The sequence below is a fragment of the Kryptolebias marmoratus genome, linkage group LG24 (assembly GCF_001649575.2).
Source record: "Kryptolebias marmoratus isolate JLee-2015 linkage group LG24, ASM164957v2, whole genome shotgun sequence".
Lineage (NCBI taxonomy): Eukaryota > Metazoa > Chordata > Actinopteri > Cyprinodontiformes > Rivulidae > Kryptolebias > Kryptolebias marmoratus.
This window is the reverse complement of record NC_051453.1, coordinates 20,221,185-20,249,000: the sequence shown is the minus strand read 5'-3', so window position 1 is coordinate 20,249,000 and position 27,816 is coordinate 20,221,185. Positions and strand designations below refer to the sequence as shown.

The following is a 27,816-nucleotide window of genomic DNA, read 5'->3' as shown; positions in this document are numbered from 1 at the left end:
TTTTCTTTTTCAGCTGCTCCGTCTTGCAGGAGTTGTCACAGCGAGTGGATCATGTACAAGAAAGCAACTCAAATCTGTAAATGAGTCATCACATCCGCCATCTAACAGAAGACTCAAAGATCCATTAGCAGACACAAAAAAATGTTTTAGGAAATATAGTGTAATGTGGGTAAATACAGTTTATACTGTATGTATTTATTGATTTGTTTATGGAAATAAATGTTTGTCTTTACAGAGGCCAAAAGTCATTTTAATTTTTTATTTTATGTAAAGGAAAAGTAAATAGTTTTTGTATGTTCAATAAAAACTAGAGAAATTGCATTTCCTGCCAAAATGCAGTGTAAATACTGAGTGCTAAATGGCTTTGCATAAATTTGTTGAAGAAAGTAAAACTGAATTGATAAAATTAAAACGATCAGAAGAAAAGTTAAAATAAACAAAAACTGAAAGATAAAATTAGCAAAAGAAAAGCCAAATGCTCAAAAAGTCAAAACAATACCTAAAAGTGAAGACCAGCAAAAGAGTAGCTAAAAGTCAAAATTTACAAAACAGTAGCAAAATGCTAAAATTAGAAGAACAGTAGCTAAAAGCTATAGTCAACAAAACAGTAGTAGTAAACAGTAGTAGTAGCATACTGAAGTAGATTTTTAAGGATTTAAAGTATGATTTAACAGTTTTAAGGATTTAATAGTGTGAATGCTGACTCGCCATTAACACAATAATTAATACTTCCCTGCACAGCACATGCATGCCAACCAGATCAACTCTTTTAACACAGAAAACATTTTTTTACACTGCAAATTTACATCCCATCTAATATTTCCATCTTAGACACTGGCTACTGGAAAGGTAAGACAGTGAGGAAATGAATACACAGCTTAAGGAAGAAGAACTTAAAGGCTTTCCGTGATGCTGGACTCACATAAAAGGTATGTTTGTTGCGCAGCTCCAGGTTCTCTGCTTTGACATTCCAGACCAGTGGTTGGGGGGAGTTTAGCACAAAGACCAGAGGCTTGTGGTGGTGCAGCATGGACTGGATGGGCTTGAGATGCAGCTCAACCTGGTGAGGCAAGAAAATAACAAAGAAAGAGAATTCCCATGAGAGCAAACTTGTAAAACAGCAAGAGGAAAAACGCCATCAGTTCATAACAAACTCATAATACACAACCTGATCCCCTTTTGAAAAGAGCTACATCTTGCAAAAGTCAAAGCTTTGATTTCCTTTTGCTTACTTGTGTTTAACCAGAAATGTCAGACAAAACAAAGGCACTTATCCTTGTGTAAATTGAAATCTGTTGTGTTTTAGATTGTTCTTCTTTATCAGGCTTTGTGGTTGTTTATGTTCTAGCTTTGCTGATAAAAAAAAAATGCTTGCTGTGTTCTCCCTAAAAGGCACTTACTCAGCTCTGATATGTACCCTCAGTGGGATCTGAACTTTCACACAGTGGAGTCTTTGTTAACTGTGGAAAAATAGTGAGCAGCCGGTCTCTGTTACAATCTGTACTGCATGCAACTACAACTTTGGGTCTCAGAATGCCGATAAATATGATTTTCACAGTCTGATAGGATGGAAACACAAACTTGCATGTTTTGGGAATTCACCTTGTTTCCTCATGTGAGACTCATCTGAATAACCTACACTGAGTCACATCAGTTGGTTCTGGGTATAAATGTTCACTAAATCCAAACTCATCTGAAGCACAGATCTACCTTCTCATCATGATATTTTTATTTAAACTTCAAAAGTAGGTTTAACTCTGAAACCATCAAACATTACTTTATCTAAGATCTTCATGGGAATGCTCAACTGTTTTGTGGGCTCACTCTTCTTCTTTAAAAGGCCTTCTTTTATCAGATTAATCAAATTAGCCTCATGCTGCGTGTCAGCGGGAACAACCTAAATCACTAACTCAACCCACAAGGATCCACATGATGTGATTTAACAACCCCTGAAGTCATTTAATCAGTTATGGCTAACACAAATACTGATCTGATCTTACAAAAACACACTTTGACTGAATCTAATTATAAAAAAAATATGATTGAAGGTTTTTATAAAGACGAAAACTTAATCATGTACTCAGCACATATTAAGCAACAGTATAACAGGTTCAGTAAACAACAGAATTAGAAGAGTAAAAGACTTGATCTTATTTCTTTATTATTTCACAAATCAAGTTAGTCACGATAATTTGCTCGTGGCACAGTTTTTCTGTTCTGTTGTTTTTCTAGCAAAGACAGGTATAGATAAAATGTTTTATTTCAACTGGTAAAAAGCCAAAGTAAAACTACAACTTTAGATATTTACTTACATGTATATTGTACTGGCCCTAGTGAATGTATGCAGTTTTAGGGGAAGTCCAAATAGAATTGTTTTTGTGATTACGCAAAAGTTTTTTTTTTGTTTGTTTGTTTGTTTCAGTCTTGCAGACACATGGAAACTTTTTTTTTAAATGAGTTCCAGAGTAATAAAAATCTTGAAACACCACCTTTTCAGTTTTTGTGTGAACAGACAAAATGCAAACTAAGGGAAATTACGACATCATAGGCCCGCCTCTAAGCTAACCTATGACCGGAGGGCGTTCTTCTTGTTGTGGTAATATTAGGCCTGGTCCCAATACTCACACTTGCACCCTCGTTCCACCCTCGTGTCCTTCAAATGCGCGTTCATGATGAAAGGTTTGAGTGCATAGTGTGTCCCAATTCTCCGGGGTGCTCTTTAGCCCCGCCCCCTTTGTGTACTACATCCGCCCTTCGGCTAAGCCCGCATCCAGGTGGCCTTCGGCAAAGTATTTACCTACAATTCATCACTGCATGTGACGTTTTGAATTTTTTTTTTATCATCTTTATTTACAATGAAAGGGTTTTGAATTAAAAGGTAGAAATATGGCAGTGGTGACAGAACAAGCTTAAATGTAAAGTACTGAAATAATTATTGTTTCACTCTGCTGTACATGTGAGAATACAATCAAACTTTGCTCCGTATTCAACAAGTCATAAAAAAACACATTTGAACAACCAAATATCTCCCTCAATGACTTTGGAAAGCAAAAATACCTATACTGTACTTTTCAAATCGTACTGGCATCTTTTTAAAATACTAAAACAGTGACCGGTCCCACCCTGTTGGATGTCACAGTTACGGCCAAGAGGCGCAAGTCGAAGACGTAACCTGTACTGTCCCAATTCTCCAATTTTTGCATGCTTGTAACCTGCGCACACGAACCCTTCTGTTAACTTCTACTGAGTACACGCTTCATAGAGGGGCGTAGGGTGTAGTGTGAGTATTGGTAATGGGCCTTACACATCCAGAGGGCAAGTGTTCCTGTTTTGGCTGTATTTTTGTGGCCACATTACAGCGCCTCATACAGGCTTGGCATACTTATTGCAGTTTTGGTATTTTCGTATAGATGAAGACATTTCTTGAAAAAGCGCCATGTTTTGCAAGGATAGTTTTAAAAACAAATTCAAAGTTTTGTTTTGGAAAAACTAACATTGTGTAGACAATGCGTAGATTGCTATTATTATTGCTAGATCACCTATATCTTCCTACAATGTCAGTAAAGCTCACAAATGGTTATCAGTAATTGACCAAGTATTATCAAACAAAGCAGTTGTTTATCAGCAGATGATTATGATTCTGTTGCAAGCAAATATGATTTAGTTATGGTAATAGATGTATTTTGCTGCAGGTAGATGAGCACAATTGTGACAATTCTGTGAAATAATCATTAGAGATGGGCACTACATTCTGAATATTCAAAGTATAGGTATATGTAAAAATTTGAAGAATTATTGCAATTATCATGAGTGTGACACACCAAGATGTTTCCTAATGGTGATTTTCCAGTTGGAGTGCTTTTTTTGACACAACATCTCCCGATTCTGTGCTAAAAAAAAAAAAAGACAGGAAAAACAACTGAGCATCTCAGCGTCTGTTTCTGACATCATAGTTTATTTTGAAAGGCTTATGAAGTGGAAAATATGGTCATAGGTGAGCTCAACTGATCTATTGGACTGGTGCAAATGAAGGAATACAAAGATTACAAAGATTATTGGCTAGCAAGATTAGCAACAGCATATATCTCTATTTCTGAAGACTCTGTTTCATTAGAGGGGTTTCAGCTGCAGACACAGGGTGAAGGATTCAGGATACATTCAGGTAAAGGGGTCAAATATTCAATGAAAAGTTAACCTAATAACCATAGCTAGATGACCATGGTTTTAATTTCAGGTGCAGAACTGCTGAAAAATCTGAATATGGTGTTTTTTTCAAGTCACAGCATCCTGGACAACTTTGCTTCTTTGGCAAATCTGTTTTTTATATTATAACAATACGCTGTGTTCAGAAATCTGTCACAAACATAAGCATGAAGTCATATAACAAGAAACACTAACAGGATAAAAAGAGTTTAAACAGGAAGCATCAAAGAGCTGTAGGCCCTGGAGGAGACAAACACAAACCAAAGTGTTTAGTCCTGTTGTGCTGCAGGGATCATTAAATTGTCTCTTTGAGATGAGAAAATGGAAGAAATTACCAAACACTTATCTATGAGGCAACTTTTAAGAGAATCCAAATAAACAGATCACCAGCTTTCCCTTTTTTCCATTTTCTTTGAATATTTCCCCCCTCTCCTCTCACCCTCTTTACTCCAGACACTGGAAAATGCGAACTGTTGTCGCTCCTCTGAGAATCACAACCGAGATATCATCATACCTGGCTTGGCTTTGAGGTCCTGGCTTTGAGAGGTGGAAGAGAGGGGGTAGAAGTAGATTGAGGGGGAGAGTTGTAAAAGATGAGGAATTTTAAACCCAGACAGAAACATTTCCAGAAGACGTGAGTCACCTGCTAACGCACGCATAAACAGAGCTCGAGGAAGACGACGTGCCAGAACACAGTGAGGGTCGAAAAGGGTGAAAACTGTGATCATTCTAAGTATTTTTTTTCTTTTTTATTGTGTTAAACTGAAAAGACTAAGCAGATAGTAAAAAGCTCTTGTGCTGCATATGTTGTTTAGGTTGAGGAGTCGGCAGCAGCTGATGTTGATCTTTGCCCTCGGAGCTGCCATCATGAAGCCTGGTAGGTCTGGTGGGCTTGGCAACAGATTTTGTCACACTGCCGTGGGTGTGGAAAGAAGAGGTGCAGAAACAGCAGGCATCAAAACACTTTGTGATGTTTGAAAGGATCAGGTGGCCCTGAATCGTCCTTGTTGCAGGCAGATAGATTAAAAGAACCCAGCAAAGTACGGTGGGGACAGGATGATTGATTATCAGGAGGCTGGCACTGGGATTCAGGGGTCCGGGGTCCTGTTAGGAGACGTGCTAGCCTGCAGCCACTGATGCATGCCTGTCCAGACCTATCACATTACTGAAACTAAACTCCACACAGGGGACGACAGCTGTAGCAGTATAAGCAAGACCAGAGCATACCGCTAGTGGTGACAAAAATGTATAAACAATTAAATAATACTCAAGGGAAAAAAACAATATAGTACTGCACCAACTTCAAACAATTAAAGGCTTAGCATTCTTTGAAGAAATGCCTGTCACCAGAGTTTTAAACTAAAACTATTTTATGTTGAAATATAAGGTGTGGCCACTTTGATCAAAACTTGAAAATAACAATACACTTACTCTCATGCAATATTACGAGATGTGCTGTGAATGGCTCTCAGCCACTACTACATCAAATTTAGCTCGATATCAGTAAAGCTGACTGAGTTACAAGTATTTTTGTGTTTAATAAGCCAATTATATGTGGCCTACATCTTGCATTAAGTTGATTCCGTGTTTCATGAGAAATTTTTCTAACAGAACAAGGCTGACTAACAGCTGACACAAAAGCTTTAGGCACAAGGCTTGTTCAATGAATAGCACTTGGAATATACTGTATGTTGGGGATGGGTCTCTGGTACTACCATGATCATTTCTCAGTTAATATCTGTACAACTGACTGAGGTATAGAATTTTTTTGTAGCTAAGATCAGTTAGCTGTGGTGGCCATCTTGAACTGGGTTGACATAAAATATTAATGAGTTATAGATGGAAATTCAATTATCCTTTTTTGAGAGTTTTACTCAAATATGTCCACTGGTTCTTGACCTATTTTGCTAACAGACAAACAGGGTTGACACCAATCATTCATGTGAAAATTTTAAACAAAGATGTCGCGCAGTGAGTAGTGTTTAAAGTATGTGTTGTGAATGACTCTCAGCTAATACCGCAACACATTTTAGCTTAATTTTTATAAAATTGGCTGAGTCATCTCTATTTTTGTGTTGGCTAAGGTCGATTAGCTGTGGCAGCCATCTTAAACTGGTTTACCTTCTAAAGGTTAACAGTTGTCTGCAGGTTTCATTAAAATTGGTTTAGTGCTTCATAAGATATTTTGGTAACAGACAGATAGATAAACATGCATGTTTGCCTTTTACCTTTTGATGGTGGGTGACAATAAGATTAACTCACAGACAATCATACATTATAGCAGAACAAAGTCATATGGATAATTTACATCCTACTAGCAGCTGTGCGCTGTAATTCTAGGTGACTAGTTTGTCCTGAAAACAATTTTATGACCTTTAAAGGCAAAAAAAAATAGTACTTTTCTAAAGTGATTTATAAAGATTTTGCAGGGAATTTATTATGTCATACTTCCATGACACACTGTATTGCATAGTGTAATATTGTACAGTGAGACCTGTAGTCAGAGCTCAGTATTAGAGCAGCTCACTGTCCTCACAGGAAGAGGGAGTTTCCTTTATTGACAGAGTTAATTAGGTGCCTGCCAAGTCCTGGTGATTCTGAAGAAAACCCAAAACATCCTTTAATTAGCCAAAAAGTAAGACTAATCTGGGAAAACACTCTCCCTCCCAGGAAATAATAATCAGCTTGAGAAAGAAAGAAAGCACAATGTGTCCCATAACATGGACATAAATGGTTGGCTTTTGTAGTTTGAAAGGGGATCAGTAAACAGACTGATATCCAAGATTATTAACCAAAGCAACTTATGATACTGAAGTAGAAAGGCAGAGATGAATGATAACTCTGAAGCTCTGCTCGAGCTGAAAACAGAGTGCTGCCTACAAATCAGCTAGTACCAGCCTATTCTGTAATCTGATGTGTGTGTATTTGAGCATGTATCTTGTCTGTCTGGATCTTGGTTCTTTCTGGATCACTGAGGTTGTAGAGAAGGAAAAAGAGAGCTGGGGCCAAGGAGCTCAGTGATAGAGAGAAGACAGACCAAGGCCCGTTGACCACTCTTATCTGTACAACCCAGTGATCTCAGTGTGATAGGGATGCTACCTGGAGCCTTTCTGCTGAACTGTGATGGTAATCAGTCTGCACCCGGCACACAAAACCAATAGAAAAGGAGAAAAACCTGAAGAGACGTCAAAATGAAGTAGAACATGTGGATAAAAATCTTTAGGAAGAACATAACACAGCACTGAGGCTGAGGAAGGGCACTGGGTCACAAGGCTAAGGCTACTAAAATTTTACTTTTGCAGATAATAAAGTGTCTTTTTTAAAACCAAAATAAGTAATTTTTTTATTTATTCATCTTTTCCAAATTTTGTCAAAGTTAGAACGTTGTGCAAACTAAGTAAAAATAGACTGCAATGTTTGCAAATTTCATAAACACAGTTTAGTCACAGTGGAACACAGTAAACTCATCTAATGCTGAAACTAAGAAATTGTACTAACTTCTTTTTGGGGAGGTCATTTTGATTTTGATGGCAGCAACACATCTCAAAAAATATGGGACGGGGGCAACAAAAGTTTGGGTTTATAAGGTTTGTAAATTGTTGCGCTCTGTTTTATTTACATTTTACACATTGTCTCAACCTTTGTCAGAATTGGGGTTGTAGATTGTTTACTTCCGAAACTCCTGACACGTATCTTAGTGTTTTCAACAAGTCTAAATTTTTGGTTCCCACTGACATCTGTTTCATTTGTTGGTGTATTTTGTGTGTGAGTGGGGAGTGAAAATGTTCAAACCAGAAGTCAACCACCTGATGCTTCTAAATTCCCAACTGCGATTTTAATATTCTGTGAATGACTCTTTTGAGATCAAGTAATGTTTGGTATGCTGACATTACAGATGAGCCACTGCAAGGAAGTAAGAGTGAGTTGAGTTTTTACCTGGACCGCTAAAAGAGATAATGCTAGTTCTGATGCCAGTGTAGGGCAAATCCATAAGTTAGTCTAAATAATCCATAGAAATATAAGGGGTCACCTCACAGATTCCACATCTGCATGGCTGAAGTGATAAGTGCTCTGCTGATGCACATGAGGTTCTATTCATTCTACATTTTGGGTCAGCTGCAACTAAGCTTCCCATAAATGGGCATGTAAATGGGTCCACAATCCTTCAGCTCATTGAAGCATTGTCGAGGTGTGAATAATGGTGAACTTCTATGATGTTTTCCACTTGTCATCTGCCCTTTCAGGTGTGTTTTTAAGAACTTCCAGGCACACAAATTGTGGTTCACTCAGCCTAGAAAGTTAAAAATTTTGGGGCGGTAGGCTGCACAGGAAACTAGCAGAGCCTCGTGAATTCAAACAGGTCAGAAAATTGACATCACACAGGTCATCTGTACAAACAGAAACAAGAACCATGACTTACAAGTAACAGAACTAGTTAACCTACCAAATTTCTTTTAAAGGGGACCTATTATGCAAAATTCACTTTTTGCATGTTTTTTTAACTTTCATTTGGGTATCTACTGCTTCTAGAGACAGTCCAAGTGCAAAAAAAAAAGAACACCCAGCCATTTTTTGTCAATAAGTAAATGTTTTCTGGTGTCTGCAAAACGACCTGTTTCAAAAACCTCAAAATTATTCCGTCACATTCCTTGTTGCCTAGCAACCCCAAGCCAAGCCCAGCCCCTCACCTACAAACCCAAGTGGAGCTCCACCCACTTTATTACAAGAAGACCATCACATTTGTTCTGCTGGTTTTAACACTGAACAATGTCTCCTGGAAAAGGAAAATGTTTTGTTGGCCGCAATATAGAACATGTAGTGCCGGTGTCCCGACCCGCTACCAGTCGGGTTTTTTGATCGCTGATTGCCGCTGTCTGACTCGACAAATGTTGGTTCGGAACCGCTAAGTGCCCCTGTCCTAAAGTCAGAATCCTCAGAGTTTGAATTAATAATGATACAATTGTGCATCAGATCCACAGCAGTTAATCCTTCAGAGAGTTTTTATGTTTTGAGACGGGACACTGAGTTGGGGGGCGTGGCTAACAGCAGCTTATTTGCATAATAGTAACGTAGTCCTAAACCGCTCATTCTAAAATGAGCTCAAAACAGGCAGAACTGATCACGTGAAATCTCAATATCGGAGAATGATTTTGTGTATTAAATTTAATAAACATGTTTTGTATAGCCCACAGACCTATCCTGACTTGTTCAAAGAAGCATAATAGGTCCCCTTTAACTTTCTGATTAGGATCATGACTGAACCTCCCAAACGCTGCACATTACAACAGGACATTTGTCATTTTTTAGGGCTTTGACATGCTTCTCCAAGTCCACGTGCGCAAACCTTTGGCACTTTCCAGATATGCATGTGCTCGTATTCACACTATTTTTGAGTCAGCTGCAACACAGCTTTAAACTCAGAAATTTTACTGGGCGGCAATACTGATTTGGGTTGTCAGCTTTCTATTTAAAAAGGAAAAAAAATAATTGAGTGATTTTTTTTAAACCAGGAGTTTGGTGCATTTTTCTGGTTTTGTGCTAATTGAGTGATAAATTCCTCAACTCTGGATAAGAGGAATCTCTTCACACAGTATTTATTTAAAACAAATATTTTTGCTCTGCTCGTGGCTGACTAGCAGTCTGTTCAGTTGCATGTTTGGCTCCACCTTTTTGAAGTTTTGCTGTTTTGGCATCAGTGTTTGTGTGCATAATCTACACGGTCAGTTAGACTGGGAATCCTTATTTCCATCTTACAGGCCTGTGAAGCATTTTTTTTTAAAGCAAACCATCATAAATACCTGCGTTTCCTGTTATTTGTTGTTTTTGCTGTTGTTTACAGAAAAAAAGCATCTGCTGTTTTTTAGAAAATTAGAAAACAGTCCTAAGTCATTCGAATGTACATGTTTTTTATTACTAAAACTAAGGATTCAATTAAATGCCGTTTAGAGTAAAACCACCTATAATAAATGGGGTGTGCTAATCTTCCTGTATTAGCTTTAATGTGAATTTACATAAGGAACTTTGCTGGTTTTGTGTGAGTGAGTTTTGTTTAAAGTATGTTCTCAGCTTGTATCCGTTCTCACCAGTTGTTTGTGGCTGGTGAGCTCCTCCAGGTAGTCACTTATACAGTGCATGATATCTGTGAATTCCAGCTGATAAAGCAATCATCTGCTCTGCATCACCCTGATCAGGGCCAGCGGCTGCGTTTGATGTACACTGATTAGAGAAATAGGAGCGATTTAAGATATCGCTGGCCTGTTTTGTTTATCGTCTCCACAGCCCTCTGTTTTGAATTGCCTTTTTTTTTTGCTCTACACATTGCTGCAACTTAAGAATAAGGTATTTGTAGTAATGCCAAGCCTGTGTGAATTAACACACATGTGGTGGGGGCTTGTCAGCTTGGTGAAAAAGACACATATGAGAACAGGTGGAAAAATGTTTTAAAAACTTGATAATTCTGACTTTCTTTCAGAGCAGAAAAGGAAAAGTACATTTCAGTGTGAGGTCATTGTTTGGGTAAGTGGCAAAACACCAGAAGCTTCAGGTCAATAGCCAACCCACGAAAAAGATAATTTTCCTGAAAAATTTATGGGGGTTTAAAGCTAAGATGAAATATGAGCAACAAGTCTGGTCTGCAGCACAGGCCACTGTAACTCTCTTATTTGCTCTCATGCCACATTATTGTATTGTAAATATAAAATCCACTTTAGTTTTTTGAAAATGGGAAAATAATTTTGCCATCTTTTCACTCACCCTGGTACTATAGTTTTAGGTAACCTTACTTAACTTATTCAAAATGTTTATTTTTTATTTTTAAAAATGTGTTCCTCTTTATTTTGGAGCATATTTAGATGAAATGAGAGGAAAGGGGTTTCTTTAATTTGGGCTCCTGAAGCTGAGGAAATTATCATTCTGTATTTTAAGTAAAGACAAATACATCTTTCATCCATCCTGTTTCTTTTCAGGATCAAAAGGATCTGATGCCTATCTCTGGTGGCTATTGGGCGAGAGGGAAGTAGAAAGTAGTCCACACCCTGGACTAGGACCCAGTCAATCGCAAGGATATATAAAGACAAGTAAGACGAGAAACCATTAACATTCTCAATCACATAGTAACAATTTAGATTAAAAAATTAACCTAATGACTTGAAAAAAAAACATTTCCAGACTTCCCCCCCTTCTCACTCGATGACAACCATGCTATGACTTAAAAAATTAGCCAGAATGTGGATGTGTCTTTGCAGGGTTTTGGTGAGGTCTTCAGGTGTGTTCGAATGCAATGGGCACCCATTACATGTGAAAAAGCCTGACAGGTTGGTCTTTGAAAATTTGAAACAGAACTGGCCAGTGTCTGGTTTTAAAGTCAAAACTACTGTTATATTTTTTATTTTCCCCCTCTGTGACTGGACTTGTTGTTTTGAGTCATCATGAAGTTTATGCTTGTTTAAAAAAAAACATTGTTAGTTGTACATTTTATCTGCAACCCAGAGTTTAGTTTGGGATGAAAGGTGGCAGGTGACATGCTTTCCTTCCAGAAAGACTTGGCCTTTAATTATGATAGATTAGCCTTCTCTGGTTATTATCTTTAGCCATTGAAAGGCGTGCAAATGTAAGCTTATCCTAGTCAAAGCACAGTCATTACTAAACTATACTCTTGCAGCTTTGGTGTAAATATTGACCAGGAGCCAAAGTGTGTTCTGAGTCAGATCCACCTGTGAATTTTATTGTGTGGATAACAAGCTCTTACTCTGTGGTTAAATACTCTTTAAGAATAAGTTCACTGGAGCAGGCAGAAAAAAGGACATTGCTCACACCCCCTTACAGAAAATAAAGACAGGCCATTACTTTCTCATCGTAATGTGAGAAAGACACAAAGCAGGCCTCACACACTGCAGCAGCAGTATGTGTATGAGGCTGCACATGTGTGTGTACTCAGTGTCCACCATGTGACCTGTGTTGATATTAGCCTATGCACTCGATGTGAAAAAATAACAGATTTACTCCCATACCTGCTGTGGAATTAGCTTTGCAGACACTCAATGTGAGTCACCGGAACACATCAAGTTCTTCCTTGATACAGACAGCTGGCACCTGGCCACAGGCACCTTTAGTGCTGCAGGCCATCGTTCAACCCATTAAAATACAGTCTGCTCTGCGGCCAAAACACCACTTCCTCTCCCACCAGCAGAGGTGAGGAGGAGGACTCTGAGAAAATCTCCATTTGTCAAACACTGAGCAGGCACCTCTCAGCTTGCTTACAAAATAAACAAAGGCGAAGTGTGCCAGAGAAACTACAAGAACAAACCTGAGATGTACTGAGAGGGAAATTATTTAGCACGCCTCCACATGTAATGATATAAAAAAATGTAAAAATGAAATAAAATTAAAGGCATAGAATTTCTTGAAGGAATGCATATCACCCACCACTTGTCATGCCAGATTTTTAAATTAAGATTATCGTATGCTGCAAAAGGAGTTACAGCTGTTTTGGTCAAAACTTGTACAACTGAAATGATATTATGTACAATCTTAAGTAATATTGCAAGATCTTGCTTTACCTGTAAGTACTTGAAGTATGTGTTGGTGATGAATCTCAGCCACTACCACATCAAACTTTAGCTCAAGGTCTGTAAAATTTACTGAGCTATAGCCATTTTTGTGCGCTAAGGTCAGTTGTTTTTTTGTGTCCATCTTGGTTTAGTCTAAAAGTTAGTCAGTTGTAGATGTGCATCCAATAATTACTTTGTGAAATTTTCATTAAAACCAGTTCAGTAGTTCGTGAGATATTTTGCCAACAGACAAATAAATGAACACACAGACACAAGCAAAATCATTATAGCATTTTGGCGATAATAAAACAAGCCCAGCAGGACAAACATCTGTATTTCATTTGGACTTTGTAGCAGCTGAGCTTCAAAAGGCAGAGCCAGTTATCAGTCGAATGGTTGATGGTTAAATCCCTACTTCCTACATGCTGAAATGCCTTTTGATAAGACACCAAACTCCACATTTTTTCCTGGTGGCAGGTGGTCTGTCAGCACTAGTGTAAGACAGAAATTGATGATAAAGTGTTTTATGGAAGCCAGCTCAGTCGACTGCCAAGCTTTTGGCATTCTCAGAGAAACATTTCGGCCAATGTGATGATGGGGTTTAATATTCCAAACTCATTAAGTTTTGTGAGTTACAGCCTCTTATAATGTAACCTCAAGAAGTTGCAAAAAAAACCTTATGCTGTTTACTTCAAATTGTCAAGGCTGAAAAAATAAAGAGCAATGCAGTTCCTTTTCCTGGCCAAGCATGGTAAAGATTCCCTAATCTCCTTATCTCTCTTACTTACAATTCCTTTTTATATATAATCCCCCCTCCTGCCATAAAAGATCAGAAGCAGATTGCTCCTGTGACACGTTATGTGGTGCGCTGTGCGTCAAACACTCCTGTTAAAGGCTAACGAAGGAGCTCCATGTGTCTGAATCTGTGCCCACATCTCAGGTGAAAACACAGTCAAGGACCAGAGGGTCTGGTTGTCCTTCACGAGATCTTATCTAATCAGAAGCAGAAACCTTCAGTAAAGCTAAGAGCTTCTGCATGGGTACTTAATCTCAGCACAGGCTGCTCTGACCTTTGGCAGCCAAGGATTAATGGAGGCAGATGTCTGTTTCTGCTGCATCAGCTCTCACCTCCTTATCACGAAGGTGATGTGTTATCAAATGGGGGACACGCTGACGTGACTAGCTGAATTTCACACACTCCAAAGCTAAATTTTTAATGCAACTCAATATATTTGTGCAGCCTTTTTTTCTGTACACCTATAAATAAAGAAAATCCAGGCTCTACTTGTGGAAAAAAAGACTTGCTGATAAAGTGACATGCTCTTATGAATAAACTGTAACTCTAGACAGGCAGGATCAGCAGTGGTGATGTGGAGATGAAGTCCTTAAATAAAGCCATAGATTGCATTTTTTTTATCTCCAGCTGACAGCTTTCAGCTTTCACATGTACAACACAGATTATTCATAAACTTTGTAGAAACTCATATTGTCAGCTGCTTCACTCCTATGTTTAATGCAACTACAGCATACTTAGCACATTGTGATTTTTTTAAGATGGTACAATATTGAGAGAAAACTGTGACTCTGGACATTTTTACAATACCTCACATTATTTAATGTTCAGTCTTGAATAATAAGTGCTACATACATACCCAAGAACCGGGACTCTTTCCATCACTTTCCATAGAATGTCAATTAAAGCAGAAGTGACCTGTGTCTGAATGAGTGAAAGCCATTGCTTTGACAGACTGAACCAGCCATTTTTGATATCTCTCTCATGTCTGAAAAAGGTTCAAATCCCAATAAATAGAAAGTCGTAGCATTCCTTAAAGGAATGTATATCACCCACTGCCTTTCGTGCCAGATTTTTGGACTAAACTCATTTTGAACTGAGAAATTAGGAAGTTGTAGCTATTATGTGCAATCTCATGTAATACTGCAATATGTTGTGTGATATGTTAGCGTTTAAAGTAGGTGTTGTGATTCACAACATCTGACAGTCATTCATATTTTTGTGTTGGCTAAGGTTGATTAGCTGTGGCAGCCATCTTAAATTGGGCTCACTCCAAAAGTTAATCAGTTGTAGATGTCAACTTAATGATTATTTTATGAAAGTTTCATTTAAAACTGTTCATTATGTTTTTTGATAATATGAATGTTGTTTTTAATGCTTTTCATTTTGAACTTGTCTGTTGCCATGACAAACTAATTTCCCACAGTAGATCTGTAAAATATCTTTATTTTCTATTCTATTGGATATTTTGCTAACAAACTTCAGGCGGAATTATTTTGAAATATCATACCATCATGGGATTTAATAGTGTGGCTGAGACATTATTCACCCTTTTTGTTTTCCTGTGTTTTTTCTTTTATTATTATTCTGTGTCTTTTTGGTCAGACTACTTCCTCATACTTTGTGCAGTTTTAACTAGTCATATATCAAGACATTCAGCTTGATCTGGAATAATGCACTATGACTTTTTGTACTTTTATACTTTTCAAAATATTCAACTATATCTAGAATAAAATTTACTGTAAAAATACACTGAAATAGCTTCAGTTCAAAAACACTGTCCTTAATAAAATTTGCTTCAGCATTTTTCTCAACTTTTGTCATCTTGCAGCTTTTAGATTCTGTTCGGCAACTTGTATTTTTCAGCTACTGTTTTGCTACTTTAACTTTCAACTAGCTTCTTACTATGTTTAACTTTTAGCTACCATTATGCATATTTTAGATTTTCACTACTATTCTGCTCATTTTAGCTCTTACCTGCAGTTTTGCTATTTTGAACTAGTGCTTTGCTGATTTTAGCTTTATATCTGTTTTGCTACTTTTAGCTTCAGGTATTCTAGCATGATGAGGTGGCTGAGTGGTCAAGGTAATGGACTGCTGATCCTTTGTGCTCTGCATATGTGGGTTCAAATCCCATCCTTGTCAGACCCAGGATTTGGGGGGCTGTGGTGGCTTAGTGGTCAGTGCCAAGGTCTTGAGGTTGTAGGTTCAAACCCAGATTGCAGCAAGAAAAGCATCTTGTGTAAAACAATTGCCAAATTGTTCATGCAAGTTTGCTTGCTGTGGTAACCCCTGAAGAAGGGAGCTGCCAAAATAACTACAGCTACTAATAGCATATGTTTAGTTCATTTGCATCTATTTTACCAATATTAGTTACTGCTCTGCTACTTTTAGCTATTTGTTTGTTTCTTTTAGTCTTGGGCTTTTGTTCTACTGCTTTTAGCCTCAGATTTGCTTATTTTAGTCTCTATTATGCTTGTTTTAACTTTAACAACTCAATTTTAGCTCTTTAAGCAAATTTCAGCACTCAGCATCCACACTGCATTTTCACAGAAAAGACAGTATCTTTAGTTTGACATTAAATTGAAATTCCTATAATTTTATCACTGAATTATATAAACCTTTTAGAATCTTTTATATTCTAAGAGTTTGCAAAAAATTACATTGTATATGACATCAAAAGTGAATATCCATAACTGCATAAATCTACGGTTTTTAAACTTTGCTTTAGCAAAGCTTAAGTGTACTTCAGCAATAAACTGCAGGTCTGCACACGCTGCTTTCTACACTGTGGTGACAGGTAAAAATCTAGATGTGAAAGCCATTTGTGCATGATTCATGTTCAAACTATGTTCAAACTGAGGCTAATGTTAGCTCTCCAACCACAAGATGTGCTGCACAACACCTGAAGACAAGGAGATTTCACTATCAGGTGTTCTGACAGTCTGAACGAGTGCATTTAGAAATCTGCTCAAAACACATAAAGGTGGTTGGAAAATACCACACATAACAGATTGTCTTTTTTTTCTCACCTTCTAAACAGTTTTGATTATTTAAAATAAGCTTGTCTGATTATTTAAAAGAGTTACTTGTTGAAAGTCCTTTTATTAGACAGTTATATGTAAATAAAGTGACAGATTGTGTTGGGAAAAGCTACTCAAATACAAAGGCTCAATATCTGTAAAACTGATTCCGTTATAGCCGTTTTTGTGTTTACTAAAGTTGATTAGTTGTAGTAACTATCTTGAATTGCACTGACTCCAGAAGTTAATCATCTGTAGATGTACATGCATTTATTATTTCCTTAAAGTTTCATTAAGTACTAATCCACTAGGTCATTAGATATTTTGCTATCAGACAGACAAAGTTGACTCTAAATAATGTAATGTAATGGCACAATTTTAAGCAAAGATCACACTTAATCTGTTAGTGCTCAGAATATGGGTTGGGGATTAGTCTCTGCCACTATCACACCAAATTTTAGGTCATTATCTAAGTGACTGAAATATGGCTATTTTTATGTTTTTTAAGTTCAGTTGGTTGTGACACTCATTTTGAATTGGGTTGACTCCAGAAGTTAATCAGTTGTAGATGTGCATCCAATGATTATGTTCTGCAAGTTGTATTAAATTACATCTTCGACATTTTGCTAACAGTCATACACACACAAAGAGAGAGCAAGAAATTGAAACCCAGGTTGAGTTATTTTCCAATAAGGATGACTCACCTGTGCTGGAGTGTTGTCAAATCCTTGTGGAGCGTGTCCTCTCAGGTTGATGACGTGCACCTCCTGAGGCAGGCTGACGGTGCCCCCGCTCGCACAGCCTGACATGACTGTGAAGCTCTTCTGCACCGCCTGCACTGGGTGTCCTGTCCCAACTGGCAGCAGCTCACATGGACTGCGATACGCTGGCCCTGCAGAGGGGGGGGGGAGAGAAAAAGATTAAATGTTATACTCTCATTTATCAATCAAATGTTTAAATACAGCACGGCGGAGCAGTAGTTAGAGCTGTCGCCTCTCAGTGAGACAGGATCTCCTCCCAGCCTGGGGCCTTTCTGGATGGAGTTTGCATGTTCTCTCCATGCATGCATGGGTTTTCTCCCACAGACCAAAAACATGCACGTTAGGTTAATTGGTAACTCTAAATTGTCCATAGGTGTGAGTGAAAGTGTTAATAGTTGTCTCTATACAGTGCCTTGCAAAAATATTCACCCCTGGATGTTTTCTGCTTTTATTGTTGTCATAAATCAGATATGATCACTATAAACTGGGCTTCTTTACAAAAAAAAACCTTTAGTGTCAAAGTGAAATTAAATTACTACAGAGTAATACCAATTAAATAAAAATATAAATCTACCAAGAGCAGACTGTTCTCACAAACTGAGTGACTATGAAGGAGAATTGTGAGAGAGATCACCAAGACTCCTGTGAGCTCTCTGAAGGAGGTACAAGCTTCAGCAGGTGAGATGGGAGAGACTGTATATAGAACCGCTGTTGCCCAGGTTCTTCACCAGTCTGAGCTTTACTGGAGAGTGGCAAACAGAAAACTACTGCTGAAGAAAACTCGTGTGAAACTAAATTTTCACACGAGTCTGTAAACAACCAATACAAACTCTTTCTGACCATTTTATTTGAATAATCTATGTTTCTTTTACATTTTGTCATGCTGGATCAAGCATTTGTTAGAGTGGCATGTTGTTGACCAACAAAGTCCCACTGGAGTCTCTCCAAAATTAACCCTTTCTGTTTAAAATTTTCTTCAAAGCAACAAATATTCTATGATACTGTGAATTTCTAATTATCCAACACTATTGTGTAACTAAAAGCACTCAAAGAGAGCAAACCTCCGCTCTTAGGGCTTTATTCCAAGGGTTTAATATATATATGCCAGCATCACTTCTTTAGTTTTATATTTTTTACAACTACTTCACAGACGTTTTTTTCCTTTTATAATCTCAAGTATTATTGCAGAAATATTACTTCAAAAAAAATGAGAAATTCAATCCAGAAAGCCGTGTACCTGTCTGTCTGTTTAACCCTCCTGAAGCTCTCAAAAGAGAGAGATAGAGAGAGGCAGAGAAGCTCTTGTAAGGTCAGGACAAGTTTTAAAGGGTTCATTCCCCAGTTAAAGTTAAAAGTTAAAAATACTCCCATTTCAGGTGAAGGTAGGGGGCTGAGGTGTCTGTTTCTTAGATTAAATAATTATATCGAACTGTTTTAACAAGACACTGTCGACCCACAGGAGAGAAAGAAGGACACGACTTTGTGCACAAAAAATAACAAAATCAATTACAACAAAATTTATTATAATCCCCTAGAATGTATTTTTGTAGAAAATGCAGTTTCTTTTGTTTCCTATGCATTCTACATTAGCTCTTGTTATAAACTCAGTTTTCCCTCTCATCAGTCACAAACTTCCAAGTTTGTAACAAGTTTCACAACAAAATAAGAGCGTCTATATATATCATGAACTTTTTTTTTTTCTTTTGCCATCTGTACGACCCACTTAAACATCTGAGGGTATAACTATGTCACGCAGATGCAGGATGGCACCAAATGACGAAGCACAAGGTCAGGTTTTCACTCGGGGCCAGACCTTGCCTTATACCCCTCGGCCCTGTGCCACTCGAGGCCCTCTCATATTTTAAATGCATCGCATTAAACACGCAGAGGCTGCCAATCGCAATCTGATGAAACATGTGGAAACAATTAAAGTCTGAGTGAAAGACAGTTCAATAGCAAGAGTTAATTCTCCCCAACTGACTCCAAAAACACAGAGCCTCAGCAGAGGGGGAATCCACAGGGGAATAGTTTCTTCTCTCTCTTTTTTATCAAAACACATAGCTATTGTTTGGTTTTCTTTTTTTTTTTCTTCTCCTTTCTCTATGCTGCTGTCTAGAAAGTTTTTGTTTTTGATCAGCATAAGGCTAAAGATCATGTATGGCACAGCTAACCCTCGTGTTTTGAGAAAAATATGCAAGATCTATTGTTAACATATCTGTGTCCTGCAAGAAATCTCAGGCCATTGACAAAGTCAGTCTGAAATTTGAGCAGATTCTTGTCAAAACACAGAGGGCTAAATTGTATTAGGACCTTAAATGTCATTTTTAAACTGATTAAAACATGGCAGGGTACTGCTATGCGATAAAATAACAGGACCCAATGGCAGAAACCTGCTGTGCATCAATATTTCCATCCCTGCTCATACCCCTAACTCTTTTCCTCCTAAATAACTCGAGTAGATTCCCCCCTTAACCGTGTCATCACATCTCACTCCCACAAACATATCCGAGGGCACTTTTTCCTCCCTTTCACTCAGAGAATAACAAACAACTGCCAGACAAACAAAGAAAAGCTAGTTCTTTCTGGGAGACTTCCAAAACATTACAACACTTTTGGACAATGATCTGATGTTCTCTTTTTTTTTTTAAATACAACAGAACAAAGGGCATTTGGGAGAAAAAAAAAACCTAATCACCAGTTTAGTACAAAATAGATCAACTTTTTAATCAAGTTAAAATCTGTTCTCATCACATATGCCATCACCATCAGGACACAGGAAATAAAGCCATACCACTGCTTCATCTCTGCTGTCACCTTATCTGTCTTTCTCCCACACTTTTGCCTTCTTTCCAGCTGTTTTTCTTTTTCTCTTACTATCATTAAGTGTGTCCTGTACAGGTCAGGCCATTCTGGCCTGTTAAAAGCAGTCAAACTAAAAGAAAAAGAAAAAGCAGCCATGATCATGAACCGAACTTTGAGCACTGATCTTTGATTCCCCACAACTGAAATTGAAAATTGAGCTAAATCAGCTGATTGGATTTTAAGAACACATTGGGCTACCCGTTACACAAAATAGAGCTTGATAGAGCTTGACAATGGTTTTGAGCATGCACAAAACTTCCACAGAAAGGTTGGTGACAATTATCATTGTGACATAAAGAGGTCCTGGGTGGAGAGTGGGGGAGACTGGTGGCAGCAAATCCATGATGAGGAACTCATTGACATGGACTGACCATTGAGAATCTGAAGCAGGAATAACCAGGCAGGCTTTTGGTGTTCCTGATTTCCTCAGGGATGCAGAAAAAAAGCAGAGAAAAACTTATGTGGCAAGTACTAAGAGCAAAGCAGTGTCACGATTGCCTTCACACTGAAAGAGATTTTCCAAATTTGCATCAGTTTAGTCGTTTTTTAGTAGGTTGAGGCAGTCGTGGAGAGCTTACGAAGGTTGCCATCCAATCTAAAGGAGGCCCAATCAGTGTCAATGTGATTGTCACTGATTGACCTACTGTTTGTTGTTGACCTAAGCTATTTGGTCCGCTTTGTTTGGGCAGGTGTGAAATCTCATCTGAACTCTGGTGCCAACCAAACAAGTGAACTCTGGGATCAATACTTGAGTTTGTTTCTCTCCTCTGTTTTTCTTTTTCTCCTTTACTTGGTCCCGGCCAATCGGTGAGCCTGGTTTTCTTCTGACTCATGCTTTTCTCCTTTATGCTTAGTGCTTGTTTCAGGCAACATCGCCCCAAATGAGAAGCTGTTGTAACTGTGTGACGTCCAGGCAGTTTGGTCCACTTTCAAAAGTGCAGTGTGAAAGTGAACCAAAATTAAATGAATGTGTAAAATCTTTCAGCATTTCTAGCCCAATCAAACCAAAAAAATATGAAATTAAAAACTAAATGTCTGAATGAATTTATATGATCCTTAAAAATAGTGTTTTAAATCCTATTTTAATCTTAAATTGTGTTAGTCTGACATGCCAAGAAAACATTACAGTGAGTTTTAAAACACTCCTTTTACAAAATGGAATTAGCGCCTTCCTTTTTAAATGCATATTTACATAATTGTATTATTAGAGAAAAAAAATGTTTCTAACCCCATTACTAAATAAACTGGATGCCACCAACTGACTCTCTAAATGCTTGTTTTCCTCTGAGTTTAATTTGAATGGGATGCTGTATTAGGGACAAGTTTCTATATTTTGACATGGGTGATTTTTCTCAGCCACCATAACTGAAGCAACATAAACATACTAATCTTCAGCTGCTATCCAGAATCACACACATTCACCTGGAACTTCATTACATGACTACAATAAATGTAAACATGCCTTAGACACTAAAATCTATCCTAATTTCTGACTTTACGCCTGAAAGCAGATATGCTTAATTTCAAACAGGCATCAGGACAGGCAACTGTGACGATAGGCATGTGTGTAAAACCCGCGTGCAAGAGTGAAAAGAGTGTGTGGTTTAACCTCTGAGAGTTGAAAGTACTTCATACCCTCACTGGCTCCTTTAAACTTTCAGGCAGTAAGTGAGCTCAGAAACAAAGCTGGCATTTGTTCAGGCGTCTTTGGCTTGTTTCTCATACAGCTAAAACAAGAATAAAGGCCTAGCACTCCTTGAATGATTGCATATCTTTCATATCAGAGTTTTAAACTAAGATCATCTTATGATGAAAAATAACGGAGTTGTAGCTATTTGGGTCAAACCATGTGAATGACATTTTGCGCAATCTCACTCAGAGTTGAAGATGAGGCTTGGCTACTACCACACCAAATATCTCAATATCTACAAAATTACCTGCTTTACATCCAATATTTTGTGTTGGCTAAGGCTGATTAGCTGTGAGAGCCATCTTCAGTTGGGTTGACTTCAACAGGTAATCAGTTGTAGATGTACACTGAGTGATTATTTTGTGAAAGTGTCAAATCTGTCCAGTTAAATGCAGATAGAACGAAACTGTGACTAAGTTTCCATTTTAGTGTAAACTTAAAGATGAGTGTGAGATGAAAGTAAAGATGCTAAAAAGGTTTAAATGAGCAAAGACTAAAAGGAAGTTTGACTTGAAGTTGATCAAAAGCAGATAAACTAATACATGTATTGGCATCAAGTGACGTGAGTTTAAATTGTCTCATTTCTGTCTTTGGCTCTCAATGTGTCTAAAAGGACAATTATTGCCTCACATTAAGAAGCCTTCAGCAGAAGAGTAAATTAAACATGTAAACTATAGCAATGAGGGCTCTTTCCACTGAAGAGTTGACATTATTTGTGCTTTAGAGTTCGGTAGAAAACAGCAATAAGAAAGGCGTTTCTGTATTTCATTTACCGCTTTGTTCAATACTGTTTTTACTTTCACTTTTTCATGCCGCTGATATACATTTCCTGCTTGTTGAGCTATAAAAAGGGTGGGTGGGTGGGTGGGTGGGGAGATGGGGGATGGGTATGGGGAAAACAAAGTATACTTTGCAAAGACAGATCTCAGTTCAAAATTTCTGTGTGATTTTTCTCCAAAAATGTTTCAAATATTCCATTTTGCATGATTTCGTATTATCCGATCTTTGACCAAATCTCTTCTACTTACAATTTTGGCAAAGCTTGCAGTGGAGAGAAAAAGTAGTTGAAATGTTGATTTAAAGATCCGAACCTGCAATTTATGGAAAGTAAATTCTAAAAAAAACTTATTTGGTTCCTCATTTTAGTGTGCATAAGTAACATGTTTTCCAACATTGATCAGTTTCTCTATATCTAATGAGCAGTCTTCACTGCAGAATGACTAGTTCTTCACAATGTTTGAAGGGCATGGATAAGAAAGATTAGAACCAGTAATTGACGTGCACCTTAATCTACCTATTTTCTCCTAACCACCTCCAGGTAAAAGTTTATTTATTCATGCAGGGCTTTTGGGAGAATTAGTATCAAGTATACAAACAGCAAGTCAAACAGAAATCCTGACGGGGGTTCCTAAGAACACATGCAAGGGTTATTCATTTTTTGTAAAAAAAAACAAAAACAAAGAAGAAATATTTCTTTTTATTTCTACACTGCCAAAAAGCTTTGGAGCTTGACTGCAGTAGTGTTATTGGGGAGACAGGGATTAGGAAGAATAAATCTATATTAACAAAACCCTGTACAAATCCTCACTTTTGATATATTTAGACACTGTGAAGTCAAAGCAGCGACGTCGCTAGACACTTTAAACAGACCTTAGCAGGGTCCTTTGGGACTACAACCTCCTCTGTGATTTAAACATCTCTTTCAAATATTTTCTTCAAAAACAGTAGATGGTTATTCCACAATGCTATAAAACACATTAAAATAAAGGCAATTCAAGTTCTGCTTTCATTGTCCTACATCGCCACCACAAACTCAGTTCATTCAAATTGTATTTCAAGGGAAGAAAAATACTTCAGTAATCAACAATAGAACACTGCCGTATTATTTTTATTTGGTAAAACAAGCTGCATACCTAAAATAACCAGAAAATAACGTTAGAAAAATATGAAGAGAAAGGAATTCCAAGAATTATGGAATAATGTAAGGAAAACAGAAGACCTGGAACAAGAAACAAAGCTGTAAATAGTTTTTAATGCTATAAAGTATTGTGTTTGTACTTTCACTGAATATATTAGACAAGTGTGAAAACACATTTTAATGTATCTAGTTTATTCTGTCCATATCATGGATGTCATGGATAGAAGAAAAGCATCTCAAAACCAGGTTGGTCAAAATATGATGAAGTGTACAGGTTCTTTTATCAATATCAGCCTCTGATTTGACTCATCAGATGTCACATAATACTAATATGTCATTTTTTTCTTAAAGCACCAGGAGAAGTCTCCAAAAGCAGTTTCCCAAACCAACCTAAAGCTGGAACCAGTCAACTGTATTTTTTTCTGCTTAATCAAGGTTGGGTCACAGAGGAAAGGAAGCAAGGAATCCTGAGGCAGAAGGGACCAATAATCTCTTCTGAGTTCTTGGGCTTTCTCAAGGTCTCCTCTCAGAAGGGCGTGCCTGATACACCTCCAAGCGGAGGGGACCAATGGCAATGTTAATTTGATTTCTATAGCACAAACAAAAAGGTAAAAGAAAAATAAAAGCAAAGTATTTTTATATGGGAAATTTTAAAAGAACACGTAAATCTGAAATAAAATACAAAAACACTCCATAAAACTATCAGTTCTAATTGGATCTCAAACTCTGCCTGGATCAAACGCCAAGGAAAAAAGATGGGTGTTAAGCATAGATTTAAAAGTCTCAACCACCTCAGCAGTTCGTATATAAAAATGTTAACTATTCCTCAGATTTGGAGCAGCAACTTTTAAAGTCTATATTTTAGAACAACTTGGAACAGCTAAGAGAAACTGCTTGGTAGACCGGAGTGTAGATGTTAAGGAGATCACATAAATATGATGGGGGCACTCAATTTAAAACTTATCAGGACCAGGAGTCATCCTGATCAGATGCTCCTCCTTAGCTGACTCCATTAGATATGAAGAAACGGCAGCTCTACTCTGAGCTCCATTAAAACTCCTCAGCAACTCCTGTTCAGGAAGTCCTTTTTTAGCTATGATTCAAATCTCATTACCAAAGATCAGGGTTGAAATGTACAAACAAACCAGTAAATCGAGAGCTTTACCTTTAAGCTCAACTTCTTTACCACCACTACCGGAGCAGCACCCTCATTCCTTCCAATACAGCCCTTAGCTTGTCTATCGTCCATCTCTCTTCTATCTCACTATCATTCATGAGCAAGACACCAACATAGTGAAACTCCTCCACTTGAGACAGAGATTCATCCCAAACCAGGAGGGCAAATTCTAACTTCTTCTGGTTGAGAATCATGACCTCAGACTTGGAGAAGCTGAATCTGTACCCAAACCACTCCCAGTCTTTGCGGAAGGTCTTGGTCTGAAGATATCAGCTGAATTAAATTATTTGCAGCAAAACAAAAATGCTACCCTAGGATTCCCAAACAAGACACCTCCTTTCCTCGATTATCCAAAATTGAGAAAATCATAGATTTTGACACTGTAATATGAAAAGGGTTGTCCATTTTCAACTTTAAGACAAGATTTTGTGGGAGTTTTCTCCAATCACACAAGAGATACACTCTTTTTTTCAGCAATTACAATGTTTGCTTGTTTTTTTTTACCAGGACAAGGGTACAGGAAGTGACATCAGCTAGTGTGCCAGTTAGGGACAAATCTGATATTCCCACAAAGCCATTTCCAAAGACAAACAAACAGAGCCTTCCTCTTGTGTGTGTGTGTGTGTGAGTGTGTGGGTGTGTGCGCGTGTGGGGGGGTTGGGGGGCGGGTGTACACATATTTTATCCATATTCAGTTCACAGAATTTTTGAATATGATTTTGGAGTAGAACAAGAATGTCTGAACAATAAAAAAGACAATAAGTCAGCTAAAATATTTTTTAATAAATGTTTATCCAATAATGCAAAAACTTATTAAAGCCAAGTTAATGTCACAGAAGTTGCTCTAAGCGATGTTTAATACATCAGCTCCCAACCTAAGATGTACCAACTCTCAAATGAAGAACAGGCTTAAACAAATCTTGTGGTTTCTTTCTTTTTGCTGGAAGACATTCCCATAGAGCATGAGTGATGCAAATCCCTTTAAGGCGCATAAGATTCAACCCATTTTTGCTTTCCTAAGGAGCCTGAGACTTAAAAATCACTAGCTCAGCAGTGTTGATATGAACGCAGCCCACTCACCCCTGAACCTTGAGCAACTAGAACAGGAAGTGAGTAAAGCCCTTCATTAGGGTGGTGTAAATTCACTTCACCGGCACGCCTATGAAAAGGATTTATCTCTGAACTGTAAAACTGGAGGCATTAGAGACGGAAGCTGGAATCGGAAAAAAGGAGGAGGGCAAGGGTGAGCTCACACTTCATTAGGGAAGCCATAAACTTCCCCATCAAAGTGTGAAATCAGAACCTGTGTGTAACTCAATATCATCCAAAGACTCCTTATTGGCAGAGTAATATAGCATAATCTTGTCACTGGGCATATAATTGAAAAAACAGTTTCCTGACAGTAAATTCTTGGATTATATTGGCTGACTGAAGGAGCAGGCAAAGCTTCTTTCAGCTTGAAAGCATGCTAACAGGTGTTCAGACAGTAAATTGCATCACTGTGAATGTAAAAACTTCTTCAACAATAGGGACATGGAATTTAAACTAAAACAAAGAGCATCTTCTCAGGCATTAGCTTGAGATTGGTTCAAAACAGGGAAATCTACAAACCTAAATCAAGCTAATAGTTGATTTTCTCATATTCTGCATTTTCAAAAGGTGTGAATGGTTTATATAATGAATGGTGTGAAGATTCTTAATTTAAGAATTTCAGCAAAAAATCATCTGCACAAATCCAACAAATTGCCAGTGAACACGGCTGTGAGCACAAAGCTGCATATAACTTATGATGTTGATGATGACTTAACATGCAGCCCATCAGATTTCATACAATATCTCTGGAAAATCATAAACAGAAACAAGAATGCCGCCAGTACCAGAAATTTTGTCCCTTTCCTCCACAGTAAGTGTTTTCATATGTGATCTGAAATAATACCTAACAACTCAATTTTAAAAGTTAGTAACCTCTACCCATAACAGAATTGGTAACATAAATGTAATACAGTTTATTACTCCTGACAGTGAGGCTGGTTATTTTGCACTAGCCCTAACAAATGTAGTGGGCACCTGTTGGTAAACCATCAACGCTGTTTTCAAACAGTACATGGCCAATTACATGAAGCAAATGTAGCCCCAGGCAAGTAGAGAAGAAAGAAAGTGGTACATTCCTGTCTACCACTAAATGCAGACATAAATCAGAGGGCTTTGAAGAGATGGATGACAAGGCCAATTCTCAAAGGAACACAGGAGCCACTGTGTAAAGTGAGACAGCTGGTAGAAAGCAAGCATGCATGCAGATGACTAAAGACTTTACTGCCTGTGCTACCTTTGTATGTCTTTACAGATGGGTGCTGACATGTGCTGTCTGGACCTATAATATCAAAACCAGAAAAGTTGTCAGCACAGTCACGAAACAAGAAGTGGTTTAAAGCTTCAGCAAATGAATGAAACCAACTATGAACTCTGAACAAACATACAGGATCAGCAAACCACACCACAACAATAACTGCTACAGTTAGAAGGAGAGATCACATTTCTCCAATTTTAGCTTTTCTCTGTTGGCTTTCTGTAAAATTCAGAATAGAATTTAAAATCTTACTTCTAACATACGAAACTCCCAACAACCAAGCTTCATCTTATATTAAAGATCTTATTGTATCATATTTTCCTAACAGAGCACTTGGCTCTGAAATTGCAGGTTTACTTGTGGTTCCTAGAGTTTGTTAAAGTAGAACAGGAGGCAGAGCTTTCAGTTCTCAGGCTCCTCTCTTGTGGAACCAACTTTCAGCGTCAGTCTGTGAAACTGACATACTGTTTATTTTTAAGACTAGGCTTAAGAC

At 37.8% G+C, this 27,816-nt stretch overlaps 1 protein-coding gene and 1 non-coding gene across 3 annotated transcripts in view; one reads left to right on the top strand and one right to left on the bottom strand.

The window, feature by feature from the left end:
* tgfbr3 (transforming growth factor, beta receptor III) overlaps nucleotides 1-27,816 on the bottom strand; it is a 75,136-nt gene that overhangs the window by 34,609 nt on the left and 12,711 nt on the right. For both annotated transcript variants that reach the window (XM_037974097.1, XM_017425208.3), the window contains exons 3-4: nucleotides 17,273-17,460; nucleotides 923-1,060 (exon numbers count right to left, since the gene is read on the bottom strand). In XM_037974097.1, coding sequence (XP_037830025.1) covers nucleotides 923-1,060; nucleotides 17,273-17,460 — 326 coding nt within the window. The remainder of the gene's footprint in view (nucleotides 1-922; nucleotides 1,061-17,272; nucleotides 17,461-27,816) is intronic.
* Nucleotides 15,609-15,690, top strand: trnas-gcu. Its single transcript has one exon. It is a non-coding gene; the product is annotated as a tRNA-Ser (tRNA).